This window comes from Dermacentor silvarum, chromosome 4, assembly GCF_013339745.2.
Source record: "Dermacentor silvarum isolate Dsil-2018 chromosome 4, BIME_Dsil_1.4, whole genome shotgun sequence".
Taxonomy (NCBI): domain Eukaryota; kingdom Metazoa; phylum Arthropoda; class Arachnida; order Ixodida; family Ixodidae; genus Dermacentor; species Dermacentor silvarum.
In genome coordinates this window covers 193,703,256-193,730,088 of record NC_051157.2, presented here as the reverse complement: position 1 = coordinate 193,730,088, position 26,833 = coordinate 193,703,256, and the positions used below count along the sequence as shown (strand labels likewise).

The 26,833-nt window shown below is 48.5% G+C and overlaps 2 protein-coding genes across 4 annotated transcripts in view; one reads left to right on the top strand and one right to left on the bottom strand.

The window, feature by feature from the left end:
• LOC119450883 (probable D-lactate dehydrogenase, mitochondrial) overlaps positions 1-26,833 on the bottom strand; it is a 463,244-nt gene that overhangs the window by 331,893 nt on the left and 104,518 nt on the right. The gene's annotated exons all lie outside the window — the stretch shown is intronic.
• LOC119449149 (neprilysin-2) lies at positions 12,607-19,486 on the top strand. The gene is made up of 2 exons (XM_037712332.2): positions 12,607-12,750; positions 17,456-19,486. Exons 1-2 carry the CDS (start codon positions 12,607-12,609, stop codon positions 19,484-19,486), a joined length of 2,175 nt encoding a protein of 724 aa, XP_037568260.2.

The window sequence follows — 26,833 nt, the reverse complement described above, 5'->3', positions numbered from 1 at the left end:
TTGCAACAACACATGGGCCATGGTATAGAACAACATTACTGAGGTCTTTGATTTGTTGCTCTGCACCAGTTAAGTCGCCATCTTCAATCGGCTTTTCAATGATGTCCTGCCTGCACTGCTTACTAGGGCCTGCTCCATCTGGCTTCAGGAGGGATGTCAACACACCTGGCTGCGCATTCCCATTTGACACAGACTTGGCTAGCCCATAAAAGCTTAGGCAGCTAACTGTTATTAGGAACTGTTGTGGTGTGGGATGACTGTTGCACCCCGATGACTGTCTTGCGATTCCGAAGAGGTTTTCGACAGGGTCTTGACTTAGCTTTGATGTCATTATATCATCATCATCATCATCATCAGCCTATATTTATGTCCACTGCAGGACGAAGGCCTCTCCCTGCGATCTCCAATTACCCCTGTCTTGCGCTAGCGTATTCCAACTTGCGCCTGCGAATTTCCTAACCTCATCATCCCACCTGACTTTCTGCCGTCCTCGACTGCGCTTCCCTTCTCTTGGTATCCATTCTGTAACCCTAATGGTCCACCTGTTATCCATCCTACGCATTACATGGCCTGCCCAGCTCCATTTCTTCCGCTTAATGTCAACTAGAATGTCGTCTACCCCCGTTTGTTCTCTGATCCACACCGCTCTCTTCCTGTCTTTAACGTTACTCCTAAGATTTTTCTGTCATTATATACTTGTAGCCAACATGTTTTGACAAATAATCAAGTATCGATAAGACACTTGACACAGTGACTCGAAGCCCCACTGCTGTAGATGTGGACAGGAAGCCCCCTTGTCCCCCAGCATGCAGTTCCCACTCCGTGAGGTAGGCCAGGAAAGACAGCAGCTGGTCCTCAGCCACAGATCCAGGCCGCAGGGCTTTGGCAGGAAACCGGGATGTCATAATTTCTATCAAGTCTCGAATCATTCTGCAGTACAAAGTATGATAAAGACATATTTAAGACACTGAAGATAATAATTTGTTGTTACACTAACCAGCACTGTATTCTCTTTGACTGCAGTAAAAAAATTGTTTTCATGCTTATAAAGCAAGTTCATTGAGGAAAGGACTTACCCAAAAAATGTGAGCACTGGTTCTAGGCTTCCCCAGCTTGCTTCAAGCTCGGTCTTGTAGAGGCGGAGGCCATTGAGGACGGTATCGCCAAACAGCTGAAATGCGTAATTGACTCTCATTTTCTCAAAATTATTTGGGTTGGTGTGGCAGCTTCTGATCCGAGGCATGGCTTGAAGAGTAACATTACTTCCATCGAGCTTCAAAGCTTCTCGCATAAGCCGAATTGACACCTGTAATACACATAAAATTGCATGAAGTCGAGAGTATGACGGAAGCCGTCTGGTCGGGATGATGCATACTTAAAAGGAAGGGATCGAGACACCGACCAAAATTGTATATGTGTATATGACTACACATATGGCTCAATGCTGGTTGCTTCGAGCAATTAAGAAAAGAACAAAAGAGAAGGCCGGCTCTTACCTCGCCTGCTGGGGTGTTGAAGCTTGACTTCAGGAGTCCATTCCTAAGGCACTTCACCAGATGAGGGAAGTCGGACACAAAATGAAGTGAGCGGCTGGGATCCACAGGATGCTGCACCTTGCTCTTAGTAAACGGTGGAGTTGCCTGAATACCCATGAGTGTCCACTTCCTCCTATTCCATGCAGCGCCATCGCTGGTAATAAAATAAACAAACAGGCCTGCCTGTTCGGCAAGGATTACAGCCTCTGTCATGACTTTTGCCAGTAGATTTCCTTTGACGTTGCTGTGTGTAGCAAACACAGCGATAATTTGTGTCTAACTGCCAACAAAAGGCACAAAGACAGACCATCCCGTGGTCACACACTGAATGTTTGTCACTGTCTGGGGTAAAAGTGCCCAAATCAAGAAACCCATCAATGTGGCCACAAGGCGTCACGGAAAGGTTCTCTGAAAGTTTCATTTCATCGACCAGCAGTCCACCGTGTCGCTTGAAGACGTCCATTCAGCTCGTCTTCTCCTTTAATACACTGAAAACCTTTCTGCTAAATCCAAATCCTGTCCTGTATTCCTTAGTGTATTTGCGTAGGGTGGCTTTTGATAGCAGAACAAGGATCTGCTGCTTGCGCATATGTTCATACAGCTTTGGCCCTTTCATTTTCATAATGATGCATTCCAGCATCCACTCCTTTGAGTAAACGATACCTTTTATGCCTTTACGCTTTGCCGCTGCAAAAATGTGATGGGCTGCTTGCTTTTGCTTAGGCGGCAGGCTTTCTATTTTTGTTTTGAAAACTTCTTCAGTAATGCGAGTGTTCTTGGCCTGCATTCTGAGAATATGCTGCTGCAGCGTGCACACACGTGAGAGAAGGCGCTTTGTTCTTTGCCGGGAAAACTTCAGCAAATTTTGAAGGTTTCGTTTCACTGGCATATCTGCATCTTTACTCGGCATCTTCTTGCCTGGAGCCCTTTCCTGATGTAGCGACATGCTAGACAGGCAGTACCTGTAATGTAAAAGCACAGGAAGTGAAAGATGCTGCTTACAAAATCTGAGCACTATATACACTATGCTACATTATAGTTTCTGTAAATGAGTGGTAATGAAAGCCTTTGGTGGTGTAAGTAAAAGGCGCATCAGCTAAAAGAGAGCATAATACGAAGAATATGATTATTATTACTCATAATCAGCAAAACGTTTATCATTTTAGGATGATAAGCTTCGATGAAAGCATATTTTTACTAAGATCTACCTTGCTAATTAAAAATACTTTCATTGCAACCAATATTATTTCAACAACCAAATCTAGCTGCTTACCGTTGTTAGTACCAGTCCCAGTACACGACTTGCTAAACACAACATCATGTAAGAGGAGCACAGAAGCCTTCAGTCGGTTTGTAAGGTGCTCAGAGTAGTCGCTGATGTACTGCTGTCGGTCCATCGCTCCTTTGCAAAGAACGACAATGGCTGTTTGGTGAAGAACTTCTCGAGCTTCTACCACAGACTTGATCTCAACTTCCTTCGCTTCCTTGCCATGGAAATAAGGGCGAGCGAAGATGCTTTTCCTGTCGTCTGCAGTAAACAACAGCAGCTTCTCGTGCGCGACAACAAATGGATGTCTGGTCACGGTAGTTGTAGCGCACAAAACTCGATCAAAATCGGGCACATGAAGTCTTGTCCACGTGCTCGGAAGGCTGAGTTTCTCAGCGATGTTCCGTAGTGAAGCAGGCTCACTGGGATCGTTCAAGTTCGGGCTCACATTCTCGTCTTGCACATTTGTGTCCTGTAGACAGGAGTCGTGAATGTCGCGACGCGACATGCGACCTTTCTTGGCCGGTGCCACAGTACAGGCTGCTGGACGCTTTCTTTCTAGTCTTTTTTGTCGGACTTCCTTAGAAAGGTAGGCCGGCAAGTCGGGCAGCAAGGTTGGTACCGCATCAGCGGTCAGTGCAGGTTTGCCACGCGGGATCCTCACCTCTTTAGCGTTGATTACGTGCACATAATCCCGCACGATGAACGGCGCTTCGAAATGTCTTTCGCACACCGCCGACGTTTCCGAGAGTGGCTTGTCTTTGCAGTGCAAATTCCTCTCCCACTGCTTTCGTTGGGCTTCGTCTTTCGGGGCTTTAAACAACGACACCGTCCGTCCGTTGAGCTCACGAAATCCGGGGTACCCGGTCTTGCAACCTGGCGCGTAGCACTGCGTGTCCGCTCTTTTCATTTTCTTCTCCATGGCTGCGAACCACTGCTTGGGCGTACGACGCAACTCAAGAAAATATAACGTGTCGGAAACGCGGTAAAAGAGGCAGGAACTGCGTACACAACCTGTCATTAGCAGCCTACACGTGTGACGGCGGCTAGAGCGGCCGCGATCTCCTTGGTTTTTTGACGCCAGCGCCACGCGCGGCGGTTAACAAAAGGAGCAACAGCTCTCCCATAGGCCGCGCCGCCCGCTCATTCGCGTGCGTCTAAATGTCGTACAAAAATCTCTCACGTGACTCGATCCTAGGCACCTAGGGAGACGATCATTTAGGGACTTTTGAGAAGGCGCGATGGTGGCGTCAATCGACGACGGCATGCGACAGCGTGTTCGTTCTCGGCGTGATCGTTCTCTGGCCCGCGCCGACCGCGCCTTGTTCAACATTGCGTGTGTATTGGTTGTAGGTTCAGTGTTACTTGGCGGAAAGCCGTGAGTAGTGCTAGTGTGGCAGTGCGGCTTTGGCCTCGGTGAGCTCTGGCAATACAGAATCTGCGTTGTGTGATCCGTGTTCCTTGACAACGCGGCGGTGGTGACGATTGAAATGTCGAAGTGGCGTCGCCGTGTCCGCCTTTGCTTAACGGACGTTGAGGGATGTGCTGCTCTCTACAAGTCGCAAAAATGCGACTGCGTCGACCGCCCACGGTTCAGCGCGAAATGTGTGGTTTGAGTACTGTGCTTGAAACGAGTGGTGCAGATGCGGTGGCACAACGCCATGAGACCTCAGTTTGTGCTCTGTTCTTGAAACGAGTGGTGCAGCTGTGGTGGCAGAACGCCATGAAATCCGTGCTTTGCAGACGCTAGAAATATCCAATTCGCGTCGGCGTCTTGGCAACGGCCAGTTCGCGAACCGACGCCTTGGAGCGGCGCCTCTGTGCCCGCCCTATTCGGTAGCGTCGACGCATTAATATTTACGTAACCAGCAGTAGCGCACCCAGGATCTCTCCAGGGAGGGGGGTTGACAGTTTGCCAATACCATCTAAACAGTACTAATTTCGATTTATTCACGGGAAATTGTCCAAAAAATGCGCTTTTTGCGAGTGTGCAGACAATTGCGCGTCTTACATCTTAGTTGCAGCACTCAAATGCGTAAGGAAAGAAAAGGGGTTAAACAAAAGGGGGGGGGTTACAACCCCCGAATCCCCCCCCGTCGGTGCGCCACTGGTAACCAGGCGTCCTGTCTTGACAGACGCCAATGGCGAAGGTGCTACGATAATGCTGCTGCCCAGCCTTGCAGTTTTTCTCACAGTAAAAAATGTAGCATATCTACATGTCTATAGCATGTGTCTACCATGAGAAGATTGACAGGAGTGTCCCAGTACTGCTCCCAATTTGGCATTTCAGGCTTTGCATGCCCTCAGTAAACATGATGACAATGTGGGCCCATTTTCTTCAAAGTGAGCTGCTATTCTGTTTCCAAAATGGGGAGGCTAGTTAAGCTGGTTTGTTCTTTGCGTTTTGTCAGTTTGATGACAAATTATTGGCAATGTTCTTTTAAGGTGCTTTTAAAAGATGTTAAGCCTACCAAAAAAGTGCACCATTGGCAGTGTTTTTTGGTGGTGACTGCAAAGTGAAACTGCAGACATCTAAGTTGGTCATGCCCGCATTCTTGGAAAATTTAAGAGCAATATCGGCACCCACAACCGTACAACTGTGATTGAGCCATGGATGGCCACATGCTTTCTGCACAAATTATGGGCCCTTACGCAGCATCAGTGAAGAGTCAAGAGGCCAACGTAGTGTGTTCCCTTCGACCTAGGCAGTCTACAGTTCATTGTTGTCACAACAGCTGATCGCCTCGCAAGTTCACAGCCTGTGCCTTCTGCTGCTACTACGGTCAACTTCTCACCCGTGCACAACACTTCTAGTTGCCCCAGTAGTACTACCGCTGCTTCTAAATATTGAGTAACCACACATTGTAGGCTACAAGGGCATTGTTGCACTGCATCTCATCGCTGTGTGTTGTGTTGCTGTTTGCATAGATGTCCTTGTTAATAAGTGCTATGAATTTTTTTCACTACTGCAATGTCTTGACTGCACTGTGCCCAGTGTTGTATATACTATCGATTAGCCTCCATATACACAAGTGCTTTGATCATCAATCTTCAAAAATGCAACCTTCATGCTGCCCCTTCCTTCACAAGAAAGCTTGCATATCAAACATTATTCTTGCCCGAACTAGAATTGGCACGTTCAATTTGGTCACTTCTCCAGGCATATCTAATCCGCATTCTTGAGTATAGCCAAAACTGTGCTGCATGTTTAATTGCCAGGGATTACAACCAATATTTGAGCGTATCTAACATTACGTTGTCATTGTCACTATCATCCTTTGAATCACGCCGGAATGAAGTGTTGCCTTGTCTGCTACATGAAATCATTCATAGCGAGCAGTCGTCCACCTTGCCTCTTGTTTGTCCATCCCACACATCTAGGTGCTTGCACAATCGCCTTAGCGTCCAGCACATTTTTGGTCGAACTGATGCCTTTAACTTGTCTGCTTTGCCACGTGTCATTAGGCATTGGAATGGTCCTCTCGATAACATTGCTGACGTTAACAATACTGTAACCTTCACACAAAAAATCAGTATGGGTAGTGTTCAAGTGCTTCTATTTCTGGTGTATGTAACTTTTTATGTAATTATGCAATCGTACTGTTCACTATATAACCCAGCTCTCTAATGGTAGAATTTTACTTCATGATTTCATAATTTGTTCTTTTCAAGTTACTGTGTTGATCTTGTGTCGCTGTTTATATTTCTAACGTATAACTTTTTGGCTCCTTTGTTATGCGATGCCCTCCCCCCTTCACGCAATACTCCTTCTGGAGTCTGTGTCGTAGATGAATACATAAACCAGATGGCACTACTGTTTTTTGTGAAATCAAAATTGTGTACGTTGTTGTGGTTTTACCAATAAAAGCTCTAAATTGTGAATTGTTCTCCTGCAATGCCGGCAATGTATACATAAGAGGCCAGTTGTGTATATTTCCTAGAATCATCATTCTTAGCCCCCAAAAAGTGTGAAATATCCTATCTTCCTGTCTGTCTGGGTCTTTATCCATTTTTCCATAAATTTGGGTCACTGGGTAACCTATGGTATAATGGGTAGAGCACTGGGGCTGCTGTGCTGAGGACACCCAGTTTGAAACAAAAATAGGTCACGAGGTATGGGCCATGTCAAGCACTGACTTAGCGGCAGCCCTGCTAACAGGCGTAGCATGTCCAGAGGGACTCGTGAGAAAGGATCCTCTGGATCTCTGTGGTGGCAACACAATGTCTATACATTGTTTCAATGCCATCGTAAAATAGGTTGTGCCAGAATTTTTTTCTTTCTAAATTTATTCCCCTGTACCTATGTGCCACAGCTGAGCTCCTATCTCAACATTAGTCGATCTCACCTGAAGTAATGTATATATAGCCTTAGCTATAATTTCTAATGGGCATGACTGATTCTCACCAAGAATAACAGCTGCTTCAATTCCTTCACAATTTGCACCTGCATAATCAAATGTTATAGTGAATCTGAGAAGTCGGCCACAACTGAAGATCAAACATGTTTTTAGTTTCGAGCAAAGCTTGCCAGTCAATTTCAAGAAAGTGGCATTACAGAATTCACAGGCATTTAATTGCACAATGCATGCTTATAGTAGGCAATTTTATGTTCAGTTCATGGCAGTTGCAATCTTGGGCTGTCGTAATCTGAATTTTGTGCATAGTGACGTCAAGTTTACTGAATCATGGAACGTTAAAAACACCTGTGCACTGACTCTAGGTTCTTACAGCCAGAAAAATGGGCATGTGAGCAGCCATGGTGAAGGTGCCCCAAAGCTCCAGTAAATAGGGTGCCTGTGAGAAGCTCAATCACCACATACCTGTGATGCTTTTTTTCCCAAGCACCAACTAATGCCAGCAACCTCATCACGTCATCACTGCAATCTCTTAAAAGTTGTCACAATTTTATTTGGTCATTTTGACAAGATTGCCAAGCTGATTAAACATGAATTGCACTGAATCCTATATAATCTCAACTCTTTCCTTGATTGGCATCAGTGTATCAATCTTTAAGTTGACAACTTGAAGCATCACTTACATATTCTTCAGGATAGGTAGGTTATCTCTGTTTGCTTGGATTGTTACACATTTTTGATGGCAAGCGCCATGAACACTTCCAGATTTTGCGAGAACTTTCGTTTTTCAACTTCTATTTCATCAGTGACTCCACCACACCTGCCAGTGTGATAGTTTTCTTCACATACACAGAGCATGTTATACTTTCACAAGCATCATCATCCAAATAAGGTTCATGCTCAAGGCATTCACCAGACATGGTAAAGCAACACATGGTGGCAGTTGCAGCAAGTAGAGCAATGCAACAGTCAGAAAAGCAACCGACCTACAATTCTACAGCAAAATCCCATTTTTGCAGCTGCTCTGACGCCACTGCTGTAATATAATATGTAGAAAACAGACAGCTTAAGCTAATGATCAAAGAACCGCTCAGTGACAACAGAAATTCAGACGTGATCAAACAACCGCTCAGTGATCAAACAACTGCTCAGACGTGATGCTGCAGCAACTGTGGAATTCCTTTCACATGTTTTCACAGTACACCCATGTGCAAAAGAAATCTAACACTATAGGGTATAACATTTGGGCAGCTGCTTTGGTGCTGCTACCACTGCCAAAGTCCTGCACCCCTCAGTCAGTCAATGGGCACTGAAAGTACTGGATTTGCATGTAAGTAACACGACCACAAATATGATGCAATGAGCGGCTTTTGGTCTCTCCTAAAGACAAATTTATTGCGATTATATGTGTCATGAACCTGAATATGTTGCCAGGCGTGTCCTGAGGCTGGAAATTTCAAGGAAAAAAGGCATATTCACGCCAATACGATAATATCCGTGAAAGTGAGCCATCAGGTATACGGTGTGTCCTTCTACATTGAGCTTATTCCAATGAATTACAAAATTCAGTGAGGCACCTGACACAGCCACCAACTCCACACCCCCTCACCACACATTCCTGCTGAGCCCCAACCTACACAATGGACCCCCATGTCTCATGTGAGCAGTGAGTGAGAATCCCAACATACAGCTTGTTCGAAAGCAGAAACAAACATAAGGGTTATGCAAACACCACATTCTTGAGTTGAGGCTATATTCACAGCATAGCTGTAGTGCACGCTTACTTGCTTAAAACATGCTTGCTGTAGAGACTACCATCATAATAAACTTGCACGGCATTGTTGACATTGTAGCATCGCCTCAGCGGGTTAAGATACGATTTGTTGCCCTTTTTGCACAAAAGTACGCGTCGCAATTGTGCGAAATTAGGGCACCACAGCTGCACCACTCGTTTCAAGCACAGTACTCAAACCCCACATTCAGCGCTGAACCGTGGGCGGTCGACGCAGTCAAATTTTTGTGACTTGTAGAGAGCAGCATATCTCTCAACGTCCGTTAAGCAAAGGCGGACACGGCGACGCCACATCGCGGTTCGCTGAACTGCGCTGCCGAGGCGCTACGCCACTTCGACATTTCAATCGTCACCACCGCCGCATTGTCAAAGAACACGGATCACACAACGCAGATTCTGTATTGCCAGAGCTCACCGAGGCCAAATCCGCACTGCCACACAAGCACTACTCACGGCTTTCTGCCAAGTAACACAGAACCTACAACCAATACACAAGCAACGCAAGCACAATCACACACGCAAAGTTGAACAACGCGCGGTCAGCGCGGGCCAGAGAACGATCAAGCCGAGATAATATACAGGAGGCGTTGCTATGGTGGCCCCCTTCTAGCCACCATAGCGTTGCCGAGCATGGAGGTTGCATCCATGTTGCCGAGAACGAACACGCCGTCGCATGCCGTCGTCGCTAGGCGCCACCATCGCGCCTTCTCAAAAGTCCCTAAATGATCTTGTCCCTAGGTGCCTAGGATCGAGTCACGTGAGGGATTTTTGTACGACATTTAGACGCACGCCGCTCATTCCACTACTCAAGGTTAGAGTGTACTAGACAATGGTCGAGTGGGCCGAACGGCGCTCTCCCGCTGAGGCGCCGCGTGTGAAAAAATTATGCGAGGGCGCTGCAAGCGAACTGGATTGGGGCGGAAACGCGCTCCGCGGCATATTCAACGTATTTTCGCTGCGGGCGCCGAGGCCGATTGCGCATAGTAGCTCTTAAAATAGTGCTTTATTTCAACTGCAAATTTATGCGTACACCATTTTGCCAAACATATATATTTGAGGCATGGATTACACAGCGCGACGTCTTCAATTTTGCTGTCGTTGTCAAGCGCGTCGTCTGCTAGCGAGCGCGCGTTCGCTACGTGGATGCTGGCGGACACCCAGTTTTTCTCGCAGAACGTCTGTGCAGTACATTTTTTAAAATGTTTAGTTGCTTTGGTGAGCCCATGACTCTTGACGGCCGGTACCAAATGTAGTTTTAGCCAGGTGAACTGCTGTTTTTACCACTGTCTTCTAAACGTAACTGGTATCTCTGCAACATAAAGCTACGTAATTTTATTATTGATATCGTGTCATTTTACGCACGCTTCTTGTTGGTGGATGTTTATCAGGGAAAATCATCGAAGAAAACAGCATTAGAGTGAAATAAACTAGGTTTAATAACTGCGTGGCGCGAAGAATGACCAATGTATTTCTAGATAATTAAATCGAAGGGTACATAGATATATATGTTCACGATATAAATGTAAGGAAAAAATAACAAATCTAAATGCACGAATTGAAAAAGCGAGAACTCCCGACCGGAATAAGCGCACGTGTTTGCTGTAACACACTTATTAGGGAATACTGCACATAAAACTCTCATTCGCAGAAATAATATCCATAGCAGGCAAAAACATCGTATATATATATATATATATATATATATATATATATATATGTGTGTGTGTGTGTGTTTGTGTGTGTGTGTGTGTGTGTGTGCGTGTGCGCGTGTGTGTGTGTTGATATACTGTACGACGCCGAATAGTCGTTTCCGTTCGAATGTAACGCATAACAGCACTGTTGAAGTCTGAAAGGTGAGGGACCGATGGAAGTGAGGACTGTTATTCCGGATGATAGTGCTGCCGGAGAGTCGTGGTTGTTGCGCAGAGGCGCAGTTTCTGAGAGAATTAACGCATGGGTGTTAAGTCCTGCTTAACAAGTTCCTAGCTGTCATTCAATATAAACGCCCCGTTTTGGGGCAGCCTGTAAATCTGCTCACTTGATTTGGACAAGGAAAACTTTTTTTGACAGTCTCATCATGTTTGCAACCCATTAAAACTGGGTGCCTCATGTGGTACCACACTTATCTTCTTCAACGAACGCAACAGATCTGCACATCTCTACGTGTATGTGAGGCATGCCGTTCCTTTAATTGTTTCATTATGATCGTTATGATAGTGCACCGAATAACTGAAAGCAGCCGTTTATAATGTACAAGCTGCTGACTTGAGCGGTACGTCATACATTTGGGAACGGCATTACATTTATGTATGAAATGTAGGATAAGCGCGATAAGCGGTTTTCTCTGAAATCAGCCTGGGGAATTATTTATTTTACCTCTAGAAAAAAGCCGAAGAACGCAGCCACTTTTGTCTCTTTTTTTTAATTTAAAGAAATTCTTTGGTTTTACGTGGCAAAACTACGATGTCATTATAAGGCACCCGGTTTAGTTTTCACCACCTGGGTTCTTTAACGTGCACCTAAATAGAAGTGCCCGAGTCTTTTTCCATTTCGTTCCCATCGAATTCCGCGACCTGGTTTGAACCCGCCAGCTCCAGTTTAGCAGCGCAACGCCATATCCACTTTATAGCCACTAATTAGGCTACCGCGCAGGCTTTCTTTCTCTTCTTCTTTTTTTCTTTTTTGAAGTATCGACTGGAAAAAAATTTCACGTACGGCTTACGGCCAAATATTAGCATATAGAATGACTAACTAAAACCATTTTCGGCGCTCGATCGCGGTCCGACTGCAATAAATGACCCCTTACCAATTACTCCGCATTCTGTTACGCGAGGAAGGCGGAAACTTGAATGAAATGTTGCGCTGCAGTTTACTCTTTCTTTTTATCTATAACAATGCTTCCCGTAAATCTGAGTAGAGGCGCCGGATGGGGCAGATATGCTTTACTTGTTTGAATTAAGCGGCAAACAAGAACGTTACATATGTTACTTCCTCTGCTTTTCTCAAGACCTACTTATGGAAAACTATTTGCGCAACAATACGTACGAGAGATACATGCTGCTTGAAGAACGCGAAAAATATTTGTTCTCCAAAGGGAACCGTACAATAACATAGTAGAATGAAAGCCGACACTGCGGCCGCAATGCACGTGCAATTATCGAGCGGCATTAAAAAATAAAATGAAATAAAAAAAGAGAAAGAAAGAATTTATTCTTAAGGCATAATTACATGTCATATGCAATTATGAACACCATTTGAGCGATATGAACGCAAATACCAGCGCGCGAAGTAGCATGAATGACCCTGCCGAGCTGTACCGCCAGCAGTTTCCAACGGCGCGACCTTGATGCGGCCCAATCTAGTTCGATCGCAGCGCCGCCACAGTATTTTTCCACGTCGGGCGCCTCACTGCAAAGCATGCGCCGCCCCAGCCGCTCGTCCCACTCGACCATATTCTAGTACACTCTACCCAAGGTATTCTAGTACACTGTACCGGGGGGCTGCGGCGACTTTGCGGCGCTTGCGCTTTCGGGCCGTTGCAGGGGTCGGGGCGCCGATGCGTCTGGGTGAAGGCCGGAGGCGCTTGCCAGCGCGCATTTTTTTACCCACTGTTCCGACCTTCTGGGATGCAGACGGGAGAGCCGGTGGGTGCAGGTCATGGGTCAGGAGCCGTCAAGTGGCTCTGAGGAGAGCCTCCACGTTCCGCGAGCGGCCGGGGGTGCCGCTGGGCGCGGAACCGGACTCGCCATCCGAGAGGTCACCCATCGTGAGGGTGCTGGGCTGGATGGCTACATGTTGAGTGTAGCCGCCTAGCTATATGGTAACTCAGCTAGAGCTAAGGTTCCTAACGTTCCATTCCCTTGGGAGCCCTGATAAGGGCTACGCTCAGAGCGTGGTCGTGGGAGGGGAACAAAGCGGCGCAAGGGAGCAAAAAAAAAATAAATAAATAAAAACACGTCTTGCTCCGGCGAGCGGCGAGCGGATCGCTAAACGCCGTTGTCGACACTGTTACGGGAGAGGCGGGCGTGAACCCAGAGATAGTCTGCGGCACAGGCGGCAGAGGCCGGTACGAGGCCATTCCGGTACGGTACGGAATGTGTGCACGCATGCGCCGCATTGGGACAGCGGGCACGTACACGCACAGTTTAGGGTGCCTCGATGCCCTCCTAGCCCACCGCTCCATTTCCACTGTGAAGTCGCGTTTGCTCCCCGCCGTGCGTTCGCTCCCCGTGAAAGCGCGCGTCCCTCGCCCTCATGTGCTTTCACTCGCACATACAGCATACGGTCAATGAGAGTTTTTATTGAGATAGCAATTAGATGAACATTTCAACCGGATTTCCGCCGTCAGCGACACCGTCGCCGTGAGATTCCGTATAAAGTCCAAGGGCGATAAAATCGTCGCCGCGCGAGTCAAAGCGGGCGGGGGACGCGCGCTATCACGGAGAGGGAACGCACGGTGGAATGCAAACGCGACCTTCGTCGCGCGAAAGGCCGTGGGGGTATGGGAGGGAGGGAGGTGGGGCGACGCTGTGCTGCGGCACCAAATGCTTATCTTGCAACCGGGCGCAAGGGGAACTGGCCACTCAATCTCCCACGCGAAAGCAAGAAAGCGGGAAGGCAGCGCGGGTTGGGCAGCCTCTACTCTGCCAACTGCGTTTGTACTTTGCCCGGCTCTGGCGGTCGCCCACACCGTCTCTTCAAAGCGATCTTCACACGGCTCTGACCTTTGCATGCGCCGTGCACTCGCCGCTCAGTTTTCATTGAAGCGATAGACCGCACGAACCTTCGCTCGCTGCGGCGGCTGCGCTTGCTGCCAGCGTTTTGACAGTCGTCTGCGGTCATTGAGTGTGATCTATTCATGTTGGCTTGTGCGTGCTGACACCACGCTTGTTAATTCAGTTAGTAAGCGAATGTGTCCTAGTTTATGCAGCCCATAAAACTACTATCCCTACTCCGAATAGCTGTCTACTAATTTGCTAGCGCAATTGATGCTTCGCCTTTCGGGCGAAACTGCGACATTTTTTTTATTACATCCGGACGCGACCACCGCAGAGTGAGCCCTTAACAGCTTCGCTGTAAAAGGGAAGCGACAACAAAGGCTCGCTCTCTAGGCCTCCTTCAAAGCCATAATAAAAAAAAACACTGCCCAAGCACTCTGCACAGATGGTTACCTAGCGAAGCTCAAACGTGCCACCCCGGTGTTTAGCAGCGGGTTAATCGGGACGTTGTATTGAAGCGTTTCTCAATTATTGGTTACATGTTTGTGTTTCTAGTGGAACGCAAACGCCAATGGCGGGCGGATACCGCTAACCACGACGCCGAGCTAACTCGAGATATCGAACGCATGCGACAACGGTGAGCCGAGGAGGCGGCGTTGCGGGCAGAGCTGCGTCAACGTGGGTACACTGTACTAGAAGGGGGAATGGCGGGAACACGTTCGCCGGCGCCAACGCCCGCTTTCGGCGGGAGTTTCTCAAGCGGCGCTTTGGCTTCGGCTGCGACGAAACGCCCACGTTGAAATCGCGAAGTGGAACGCAAGCGCCCATGGCGCGTGGATGCTGCTAACCACGACGCCCGAGCTAACTCAAAATATAGAACGCATGGGACAATGGCGAGCCAAGGAGGCGGCTTTGCAGGCAGAGAAGGCGCGCGTGCTTGGGTACGACGCAGATAAGGACGTCACTAACGGCACTGCCAATGACGCGCGCGCTTGGGTGCGACGTAAAGAACGACGTAACTGACGGCGCAGCCAATGGAGACGTTTAGCGAAACATGGGACGAACGGTTTTACAGCGAAAGCTGTACATGGCTAGGCGAAATGAAAAACCGATCGTCCCAGCTTCCTTTCTCCATTTACTCAATCCATGCGCTGCGCTCAGGATCGGTCGTGGCTGCACTAGAATACGGTTGAGTGAGACGAGCGGCTGGGGCGGCGCATGGTTTGCAGTGAGGCGCCCGACGTGGAAAAATACTGTGGCGGCGCTGCTATAGAAGTGGATTGGGCCGCATCAAGGTCGAGCCATTGGAAACTTCTAACGATACTGCTCGGCAGGGTCATTCGTACTACTTCGCGCGTTGGTATTGTCATTCAGACCGCTCAAATGGAGTTGATAATTGCATATGACATATATTTATGCCTTAAGAATCAATTCATTTCATTATCATTGTAGTGGAGAAGAAGAACAGGGAGCAAGCAGTAGTGGGGCGCTCTCATATATGTAGGGCGTGAGCGCAGATCACGAGCTCTTGGCGCCGAGACCGTTGCTCTCTTGCGACTGTACTGGCTGGTTTTTCGCCTGCCGCTTGCCGTCAGTAAATCTCTTTATCATCATCTTTATTTTATTTTTTTAGTGCCGCTCGGTGATCTTTTTCGGTCTCGGGCCGGGATCGGGCCGGTTTCACGCCGGGTTCGGGGCGGGCTCGGGCCTAAAGTAAACGGGTGACGGGCCAGGCCGGGCGGGTAACGCAGGTTATACCCGGGCCCGGGCCTGGCCCGGGTCTCGTCATAAAACTTTTGGTCGGGCTCGGGCGGGCAGCCCAACGTGAAAACGGGCCCGGGCTGAAAAAGTCGGCCCGTGCAGTGCTCTAGTGCTTGGGGGGTGATTTTTTCATTTCACCTAGCCATATACAGCTTTAGCTGTAAAGCACACGTGAAATTTATTGTTCACGCATTACAAAGCTTACATGGTTTCAAAGTTTACATGCTACTGATACTGTGGTGTCCTGCGGTCTGGTCTTGCGGTCGGGCTGGTGAGCCGAGCCACGTTCGTAGTGTGTCCTGCCTAGTTAAAGATGGTGGGCGCGCATTGGCATCCCTGTCTTGCTGCGCGACTTTCTGCACACTATTACTGGACCCTACGTATCGAACGCGGGGGTGCCATAGTCGATCAACCTTCAAATTTCTGCACCAAATTTCAGATGTTAAGCCTTAAGGCCGGAGTACATGGAGCGAATAACCGGCGTCCGAGCGACGAACATCGTCGGGCGGCGAACGTCCGACGGCCGGCGTCAAGAAATTTGCCGTCCGCAGCCGATCTGACTGTCCAGACGTTTTCGTCGGGTGAACGCCGCCGCCGGAAGCGTCTAGCGCGCAGCGGTGGACGACAGCCAATCAGGAGGCACAAGTTCCGGCGCAATGCATGCTGGTGTTTCGCGTGCGCGTGATTTTCGTGTCGTCTGCAATCGCGTTGGTGCTGCCGTGTCTGCATGTCTCTGCACCGATTGAGTACTTCGCAGTATCTCCCAGGAATCATGTTGTATTTGTACATGCCATATCCGCTGATCTGCGGGGAAACAGACAAGCAGTGCAAGCTCTCTACAATAACCTTCAACAGAAATCTTCTGATCTCAGAGGCCGCATGCTGTCGTCATGCCTATCTCCCGACTTCCCCGATACATGGCGCTGGCATCGGATATTTCTTTCGTTAGGCTTAGACGCGTTCGAAACGAGAAGCGATCTCGAAAACTACTCAAGGTTATCCATAATACCTTGTCGTCGAAGCGGCCTGAGACTAAGCGAAAGCCGTTTACGCAGTCATTTGCTACCAACGAAGTGAATTCTACAAGGACAACGCCAAATTCAGTTCGAAGCCGGCGGCCGGGACCGCCGCCAACACGGCGGCCAACGCGCGGCGGCGTTCGCCGCATGTATCGTGACACAGCGAACATCCTGCGTCGTGTCGCCGCGTCGTACTTGACGCGTGAAGTTCGTCGAGAAAGTTCGCTCCATGTATCCCGGGCTTTATAACTGCTGGTCAGCACAGGTTTATGTTTGTGAAATTAGTGAGCTCTCTCAAACGCCACCCCACCCACTGGAATCGAAAAACGTGCCTCTCAGGCTCTCTGAACGCCGAGCGACAGGAAGTGGCAGCGGCCGCTAAACTTAATTGCGGTTGCACGACGCACGTTGCAACAGCAGCAGCCTACCTGAGCACGTGACGATTGCATGATGGAGTCATGGCTCCTTTCTTCTAGACAGTGATACCAAAGCAAGGCCCGCGGGTAATTAAGGTTTACTTATTTTTAAATTTTTTACAAGGTTTCTGCTGGCCTTAGAATAAGGCCGTAAGCAGGAGGGGGCAGTGCGGCAATGTCTCTCTGATTGAACAAATGACATTATAGCGGACTGTAATATTATTCAAAAGTGTAGCTCCAAAAAATAGGTGCTGGAAATGATGGAAAAGGTGTTTGTGTCTGAGTTTCCGCGTAACAGAATTAGGTTTTCTCGTATATTAGAATTACAATCTGATGCTATCATGTCTGTAGGTGGTGGTTAAGTCGTACTTTTCTCACGATTTTTCTGAAGTATTTTACATTGAGAAATTTCACTAACACCTCTCCGTCACGCGGGATGTCTGCGCGGTCGGTGTGGTTCGGGATGATTTTCTCGGCCGCGGACGCCGACGCCAGCGGCGACACCGACGCCGGATTTTCTGCGACACGGGGTTCTTAACGCTGTCCTTAGTGTGCTATCGTTTGGTCTGATTTCTGAAACACTCTTTTTCAGGTAGTGACTCAGGCGTTGGCACAGTTCAAGAAAAGAAGCATGCGCATCGCTCTCGCCGCCGTAGCCCTGGTCACTGTCACCGTGGTTGCTGTGGAAATTCTACTGACCAGGCAGAAACTGGAAATCGGCGGAAAGAAGCTTTGTCACACGAAGGACTGCCTCACGCACGCTAACCTGCTCTTGCGCGCCGTTAACACGAGCATTGACCCGTGCGAAGATCTGTACGGCCACGTGTGCTCTCGTTGGTTACCGGACAGCAGGTATCGCGACCACGCCAAGTCCACATTGGACGAAATGATGTTCGCTTGGTACGAGGGATTCAACACAACCCTCAGTCATGGGACGCTCGTGCTGCCTGTGGGGAAGAAAGTCCGCGCCATGTATGACACTTGTATGGCCAGTGAACCAATATTCGGCGAGTCGGTGGCTGCATTGATCGATTTGCTCCACCAGTACGGGTTACGATGGCCGGAGGCATCCGAGTCGAACGTGACAGCTCTTGGCGTGCTCATCGCTCTCGACGTTGACTTCCAGGCGCCGTTCTGGTTTGTTGTCAGAACACGAAAACTAGGACGGACGCGGGCAGTTGTAATCTCGCCCAGTCCCTATATTCCCATATTCCGGCAGGACCATCTGACCGTAATGGTCAGTGGGAAGTACGTCAAGTATTGGAGGCTCTTCGAGTCTGTCGTCCTTAACAAGTCCGGGCCCGTCGCCAGCGATGAAGATATCTTGAAAGCAGCTCGCATGGAGGCCAACATACTGACGTCGCTGGACAGTGCCTACAACGCACAGCCAAAGTCTTCTGCGGTGTTTTCCCTTGGGAAAATCGAACGGCACACGCAGCCGTTGTCATCTGAGGACTGGATTAAAGAGCTCAATGCCAAGATGCAACTCGATTCAGCACTGACAAGGAGTGATAAAGTGGTTACAGATGATGACCGTTACCTGCAAGCGATCGGTAGCATCTTCGCGAACTACAGTAACGAAGAGCTCCTGCGTCACTTAGCTTGGCACGTTATTCAGCAGTACGCGACTGTTGCCAGCTATAGGTTACTCCGTGCACGGTTCGGAAGTGGCGAAAGGTTATCGTTCTACCGGCCCGTCTTCTGTGCCACTAACGTCGAGGTGTCCTACAAGGCACTCGTTCTCGCCTTGTACGTCGTGTCCAGGTCACAGCCCGATGGCCTTGACTTTATCACCGACGCCTTCGACAGCCTGAAGGAGACCTTGTTCGAAAAAGTCAATGCCTCCCGCTGGCTCGACGTGACCAGCAAACGAATGCTCGGCCAGAAGATCTCAGTGTTGGCGACCCGTTTGTGGCCGCTGCCAGAATTCCTCCGCAACGACACACTCGAGGCCGTTTACTTTGATTTCCCTGATAACGAGACGTCTTTCGGTGACTACTGGGTCAAGTCGCGGCTGTTGCTGAAGAAGCTCAACAACAGGGCGCCTGGCTACGAGTACGTACTCGAACTGCCCGGAAACAACTCGCCCAAGTACGTCCTTTTCAATTACATGATGAACAGCGTAGACGTGGCAATCGGAGCAGTTTCGAGACCACTATTCTATCCACAAGGTACACGCGCGATGATGTACGGTGGGCTCGGGTTTTCCATGGCGTTGCAGTTGGTGAAAACAATGGACAGCGAAGGCCTGAAGTGGCATCCTCGTCTTGGCCAGGCCAATTCCATCAAGTCGCCGCCCACAATGAGCGCCTACCAAACTAAAGATGGCTGCCTAAAGGAACAGGGATTCCGGAGCGTGTTTCCCGAGATTCCGGCTATGGAGATTACCTACGCTGCTTACGTGAAATCCAACGAGACGCATCCGCCGATCGATCACACACTGCCCGAAGACAAGGTCTTTTTCTTGACCCTCTGCTACATGACCTGCTCACAACGTGGACACAAAAATCCTTCCGCAGCCGACTGCAACAAAGCCGTGCGTGGCTCTTCCGCCTTCGCCAAAGCGTTTTCTTGCTCTAAGGGGTCCGCGATGAACCCGGAGAAAACATGCAGTTTCTTGTGATGTGCGGGGAGAGTGAAGGCGAACTATTCAATAATGTCTACATTCGTTTTGCGATTAGCAGTATATAATGAACTGCCATGAGGGGAACGCTACATGTTCAGCTAATTTTTGTTACTTCAAAAAAGTTTTGTCAGCCCGCGTATCGTTAACCTTTTACTACCGCTTTGTACTGCTTTAAATAAGAGTTCATCTTTGAAGTATCAATGGACGCTTCTGTCTTGTGTTTCACCGTGCCACTGCAGAACTTATTTTCAAGCCGGCGAACTATGCCACGAGTGCTCCGGACACTAGTTAGTGAGATATTTAAAGAACTTGGCAGAGTATTCTCGTTTTTTGATTGCTTGAGCCTAGATTCTCGACGGCTGCTGTAAAAAGTTCGATGAGTCGTCTACGAGGCGTGATCTTGTTCTGTCGTGCGGAAACGCTTAGCGTAAATTTCTTGCGACGATGTAAGCGACTTGCTCTGTATCTTCAATGACTGGTCTGGTTTACGTTGGGTTTATATTAAACGATTTACTTTTGTATTGATTGCTGAGTTATTGTCTCATAAATTATGTCTCCGCTTCTTGGCATAGCAAACTTTATTTGCAGCATGAAAACCGTGGTTTCAAGCAGAAGACTTCAAACAAAGTATTATCAAATCGTACAGAATTGGTCAGCGAGTTAGAACGTCATCATCGTCGCGAAAATTTCTATTTCTTGTAATACACCAAACGTAGGATACCTCTGCGACGACCACTTCTATTCCACGGATTCTCTTATAGGTCTGTTGTGCCGATCCGGGTGTCCCAGAGCCTTGTTAACCAGTCCCCCTTTCTCCGATAAATCTTCACCCTTTTGCTATACGCACACGTGTTTCCTGTGGTTTGCGCCAGAAACGATGGGAGCAGGAAAAAAGTTACCCGACGATTACACTACGTCCTAAGGCAAAATTTGAGCGCAGCTGTATACGTGTTTTAATTTCGCGATATGTTGGCATTCTGTCTCGTGTAGCACGTTGCAAACGGAGCGAAGTGTTGCGCGACTGCCTCGCTAATCTGGAGTAGAGCACTGCACGGGCCTGATTTTTCGGCCCGAGCCCGGCCCGGGCCCGCTTTACGAGGCCCGAGCCCAGCCCGGGCCCGTAATACAAAGCCCGAGCCCGGCCCGGGCCCGAGCGTACATGACCGAGACCAGCCCGGGCCCGTGGTTCCAAGCCCGGGCCCGACCCGGGCCCGTGTTACTGAGCCCGGGCCCGGCCCGGGCCGGGGCGTTCATTACTAACCTTAGCTAGGGCCCGCGTGTGCATGACCAGGCCCGGCCTGTAAGAAAAAATTCCTTTTTTTTACTTACAGATTGTACCGTATCTGTCAGCCTCACCTTCTCGAGGTTTAATCAGCTGCAGTATATAAGCAATAAAAGGCCGAAATCTTTGTTTCTCCCACGGGGACATCAGTAATCCGGCCCATTGCCTGTGCTACTATTTTTCTGGTGGTGCGCATGTACTTACCTTGATTTGTACGATATGGTTCTATGATGTCATTTAGCATGCAAATATACAGGGCGTTTCATTTTAGCTGAACCAAATTTTTAAAGATTGCCTGTGACAGATAGCACAGTTACAATCCTTGATCTAAACTACTCGATGAGGCGGCCATTACTTCCCCGAGAAATCAAAACGCCTAATTGAAGAATTAACGTAATTACGCTAATTAACGTTTTAATTAATTATTTCATGGCACATCTTTCAATCCACTAATTATATCAGCTGAGTTCGCAAGGCGTATCCACTTGGAACGAATTCTCAGGACTAAACCAGTTTCGAGATAATAATTTTCAAAGTGTCCGACGAAATCAATTAAATCAAATCAATTTATCGTCCAGTTTACATGCTGGACGGTCATTTTGGACTAAAAACTACATATGTAGCTTGACATGACCCGAAAGACCACACATGCAAAATAATTCGTCTATGAGGAATTAATTCGTCTATGAGGAATATTTCGTCTATGAGGAATTCCAGCGATAGAAATAGCTATGAATGGAAAGGCAAAGAATATTTGCGTAACGGCGAGTTAATATAATTGGAAAAGTTTTAACAGAATGCATTTTAAACAACACTACAATAACAATACTAGCTATACAAAACAACGCAGCACCAGCTATACAACATAGCATGAGACTGAATTTTACAAGATCAACATTTGCTAAGAAAACGAAACAGGATTTACATTATATACTCAGAACCATACAGAAAGGCAGAATAATAATCACATCAGATACATTACAAGTGACCAAAGTGTCAGCTGATTTCCTTCTTACTGAAATTACCGCCATTTTTGTATCTGTTGAAAGTGAATGGTAGGTCATGTATTAACGACTGATGCTTATAGAGTGTTCTGAAGTATGGAATTGACCATATCTCAGGATTTCTTGTGTTCGCATTAATGCGACGACGCTCTAAGGAGGCTAATTGTTTTTTGTAGTTACAAGCTAATTCTGACATGGATGGCCTAATGGATGGTAAGAACGCCTACTTCAATATTTAACATAATTACGCGAATTAACTTTTTAATTATTTTACTGCACATCTTTCAATCTACGAATTATAGCCACTGAGTTCGCAAGGCGTATCCACTTGAAACGAATTCTCAGGACTGAACCAGTTTCGAGATATTAATTTTCAATATGCCCGACAAAATTCATGGGCGTTCCAATTAACGTTTTGAGGAAAACGCTGTTTTATGCATTGAAGCAAAAAGTAACTGGCCTTAGCGCTAAAATAATGCCGTATTATCAACACTGGTAATAGTGCGATCGCAAAAGCGGTAACATGGAAATGGTTTGAGGAGTGGTTCTTTGTATAATTTATTTTTCTTTACGCGGAAACAATGTTCGTTTTTGCGGAAAAGGAGAAAACAAATTAGCGTAGCTTGCACTGGCTGCGCAATGCTAAAGAGACAGCGGAGATGATGGGCACCTAGCTAGTCCTGGCTTTTGGACTAGACTAAGCACTACCAAGTCATCCCCAGCATTTCCCGGAATTTATTTAGTCTTGATTGATTATCGATTAGCTATTGATTGGCTATTGATTGTCTATTGCAAGGTATTGGCCACGTATTTGGGCTAGGCTAAGCACTACCAAGTCATCCCCAGCATTTTCGGGAATTTATTGATTATTGATCGATTATCGACTAGCTATTGATTGGCTATCAATTGCCTATCGATAGGCAATTAGTCCCCACTATTCTTAGCTAGACTTATCCAGGCTCAGCTTCGCTAGTTCACAGGTGTATGTGCCATTGCACTTGGACCCTTTCTGCACTGCTGCCAGGATCGGCCCACATTTTTGGATTCAGCGGACACATTAGGCCCGGCTGAAACAGCTCCGCTATTAAAAATGAGAACTTCATCTGTTTTACTATTTTCTTTGATAAGATATAGTCATCTGATAAGATATACAGTCAAGAGAGCGGTGTGGATCTGAGAACAAACGGGGATAACCGATATTCTAATTGACATTGAGCGGAAAAAATTGACCTGGTCAGGCCATGTAGTGCGTAGGATGGATAACCGATGGACCATTAGAGCTACAGAATGGATACCAAGAGAAGGGAAGTGCAGTCCAGGACGGCAGAAAACTAGGTGGGGTGATGAAGTTAGGAACTTCGCAGGCGCAAATTGGAATCAGCTAGCGCAAGACAGGGTAATTGGAGATCGCAGGGAGAGACCTTCGTCCTGCAGTGGACATAAATATAGGCTGATGATGATGATGACAGTCATCTTGCACGTGTCACTTCAGCTTGGCACAGAATGCATTGAACCATGCAATGCATAACGGTCGCGTGTGCTCGAAGGCCTACTTAGGCCCTTCAATGAGCGGGCCCGAGTCTGCCCGGGCCCGTGGCTTCAAGCCCGAGCCCGGCCCGGGCCCGCGGCTTTAAGCCCGGGCCCGGCCCGAGCCCGCCGACAAAACGATTCGGACGGCCCGGCCCGGCCCGCGGGCCGGGCCGGTCCCGGGCTTTCGGGCCGGCCCGGGCCCGTGCAGTGCTCTATTTCTGGAGATCGCGAGAGCCAGCGCGTTGGTGATGTGTGGGCGCGATTCAAAGCAGCCGCCGCTTTTGTATAACTCTTCCCAGCTTCTAAGTAGCGTATGTGCTATGTCGTCATGCAGAAGCACCAGGCCACGTTCGCGTAGACGATGCGCGCTACTCTGGCGCCATCTCGTAGCCATCGTCGCTGCACCCTCTTCTATGCTTTCTTTGTCGCGTCTTCCACCCTCCGCAGCGATCCGCGTTCGCTTTCATCTTTCCCTGCGCTCGTACACTTAGTTATGCCGGCGGCGCCGATGGTTACCGCAAGACCGGGCGCCTAAGGCTGCGCTCTAAAAAAAAAAAAAGTCTTAGGTAGGGTATCAGTGTAGTGTGCATGCAAGATCTTCGTTTTTAGGCATGACGGGACCGCAATCTCTCATAACTGGGTAAGCATTGCGTTGGGTAAGTATTTCTATGCTTACCCAACGAGAAAACCGTCCGTCCGTCCGACCATCCGTCCCTTCCGTAAGATGATCGAATTCTATATAGAGGCCGCGACAGCAAGCGACTTTACCTTCGTGCTGCCTGTCGCTTCAAGGCGAACGAAGTGGCGAGAACAAAGCGCTCACGAAGGTCTCAGCACACGCTGCACCTTGACCCTTTTGATTATCGCCTTCAAGATAAGGGCCCGCGTGGTCTCTTCAACGCGAAGCCCCCGAAACACATCGCGCGGAGCTATCAGCAGTGGGCACTCTGTCCGTTCGCAGGTCGCTTTCAAGATAACTGTCCGCGCGGCCGTTTGATCGGTCCGTGCCGCCGCCGGATTTGTTTGATCTTGGTTCATAATGGTTCGACACTAATGGACAAGGTGCTAAAGAGCGATAATGGCTTATGATGATCGGAACGTCATCAGCGCATCGGGCGCCGCCACCTCTCGCGTAACGAAAGACGCGAGCGCTAGCCCAAGCACGCGATCTTTTATTCTATTGCTTGTGCCCTTCCTCTTCTTCGTTCTCTTCTCCGTCACCGCCTTTCGGCAGTGATCTTCATCACGTTCCCAAGGGCCAAGGTGATCACTCGGAAGCTGGTTCTTGGTAACTAGCTTGGAGAACGTACACCTTCTGAACGGGCCCTTTGATCGTCTGTCCAGAAGCTAGTCGAAGTGAACAAACGCGCGCAATACCGTCCTTTCATGTGTGCACTGGTATAACTCTGCCAAGCTTCTAAGTAACGTGTGCGCTATGTCGTCATGCAGAAGCGCCATGTCACTTTCGCGTAACCGAGGTAGTTCACGAACACGACTGCTGTGCGCAGACCGAAGTAAGAGCGGGTACGACCGCTTCCAATGGATCCATAGCTCCATTGTTAGAGGCTCACGATAGCGCGAGCGGTGGAGTAGGTGCGTTCTTGTCGATGACGTGCCATCGGAAATGCTGGGTTCTTGCGGAAAGCATACGACGCGTCTTCCGAGCAAGAAGTACGAAGGAGTCAGCGGTTGCAGTTCATCCGGGTTGCTATCGAGATAAGTAAGAGGTCTGCTGTTTATGACCAGCTTCAACTTCCCAGAGAACGGTAGAGAAGGACTCAGCGTTGAGACTGCTACGCCCAAGTGAACGTCTGAATGAGTTTTTTTTGCAGATCTGATGAGGCGCTCCCACTGCATCCCCACCAGGGAGCTATACCTGCAATCAACTTCCATTTGACCCTGGCCCTGACGATGCCACCGGGATTCATGATGACCAAATCAGTACTCAAACTGTTCCAGATTGTTTGTTCTTCTTGCTGAAGGGCCTCATCCTATGCACATTTCTTCTTCAACAGGACTTGAAAAAGCAGCTTTGCTCTGAACGTAGATGCATGGCACTGGATGCCCCAAAGATCGTACACCCCTGCTAATGTCTGAAGCACCATGTGATTGGTAGAAGGCTTGTTCGCTGCTAATTCAGGCGCTTCGCGTAGAGTAATGATAATCTGGTAGCCTTCACGTTCCCAGGGTACGCCTAGTACCTTGATTACCGGACTGTCTCCGGCTCCATTTTCAATAGCAAACTTGTAGCACAGGAAGCATTTCCGCAAAGCATCTGAATTCGAGGCTGACTTGTGCAGTTCCATGCTTGCTTCGGATAAAATTTTGCGAGTCTCAGTGTACACTGTTGCACCTTTATCCGCATTCGGAAATCCCACGATGAGGTCGTCGACGTAAAAGGCCTTTCCCAGCAAAGCCACAGTCTCCGGATATTGCTCTAGAAAAAGCGATAGGTGATGGCGAATTGTCGCTGCTAGCAAAAAGGGCTGGATGAGTTTTCGAATGGGACCCGCGTCGTCCGCCACATCACCACAGGTGGAGATGGGTCAGCATCTCAGAGCAAACGGTCAATTCAGAAGAATCGCAGCACGTCGCGGCCTTCTGGACCAATAAGCATCTGGAAGTATGTCTTTTTGATATCCGCAATTAGGACGACTGGCTGAAATTGGAAGACGAGTGACAGCTGCAGAATGTCAACGCCGAGCTTTATACCAATCAACAGGACGTCGTTCAAGCAGGGATGAACAAGCGCGTGCGAGGAAGCGTGAAATACAACACGTAGCTTTGTCGAAGCTTTGCTTCTCGGCCGACAACTGCATGATGGGGCATATAATACACATTTTCATTTGTCAGTAGCTCTTCTTCAACTCGCTCTGCGGGCCCCCTTCGTTAAAATATGCGGTGAATGCCGTGTCATACTGTTTCAGGAGTTCGGACTATTGTCGAATTCTATTGAGTTGGGCTTGTAGACGGCGCTCGGATAACCTTAGATTATAGCTGCCTGAAGGTATCCCCGAAGCTTGTATCATCAGCGGTACCTGGTAGCGCTCATCAAACATTACCTCGCAATGTCACAGCTACCCGACGACTGCGCATGACTTGGCGGGGCTTCGAGTGGCCGAACGTAACAAGAGATAGTTCCTCGTTTCCGATAACCGGGCACTCGAGGCCCCCCGAAATACCCGCTTGAATGAAGGTGCGCTGGCGGCAGCTGTCGAGAAGAATACGCGTGAGACGCTTTCTTAATCGGTACTCAATCCACACCTGTCCTGTTTGGAGCAGCACCGCGAAGACTCCGCTCAGGGCAATTGGAATAGATGTCATCGGAGACGGTCTGTTGCCACGCGATGCAAACAGCGGTAAATGTTGATGCACTGTCGTTATGGTTGTAGTGGTTGATGTGGCCGGCTTAAATAACTCGCAGAGGATGGTCAAACGGTGGCACTTGCTACACATGATGCTGCGCGACCGTTGGAAAGGACGTGCCACGTGATTGCTCCTGCTGCAACGGTAGCAGCATCGCACATT

Bases quoted from the DNA above. Each gene is read 5' to 3' on its own strand.
- LOC119449149 (XM_037712332.2), top strand. From the start codon at position 12,607: ATGGGTCAGGAGCCGTCAAGTGGCTCTGAGGAGAGCCTCCACGTTCCG. The intron at 12,751-17,455 runs GTAGCCGCCTAG...ACTCTTTTTCAG, and splicing joins TGGATGGCTACATGTTGAGT to GTAGTGACTCAGGCGTTGGC.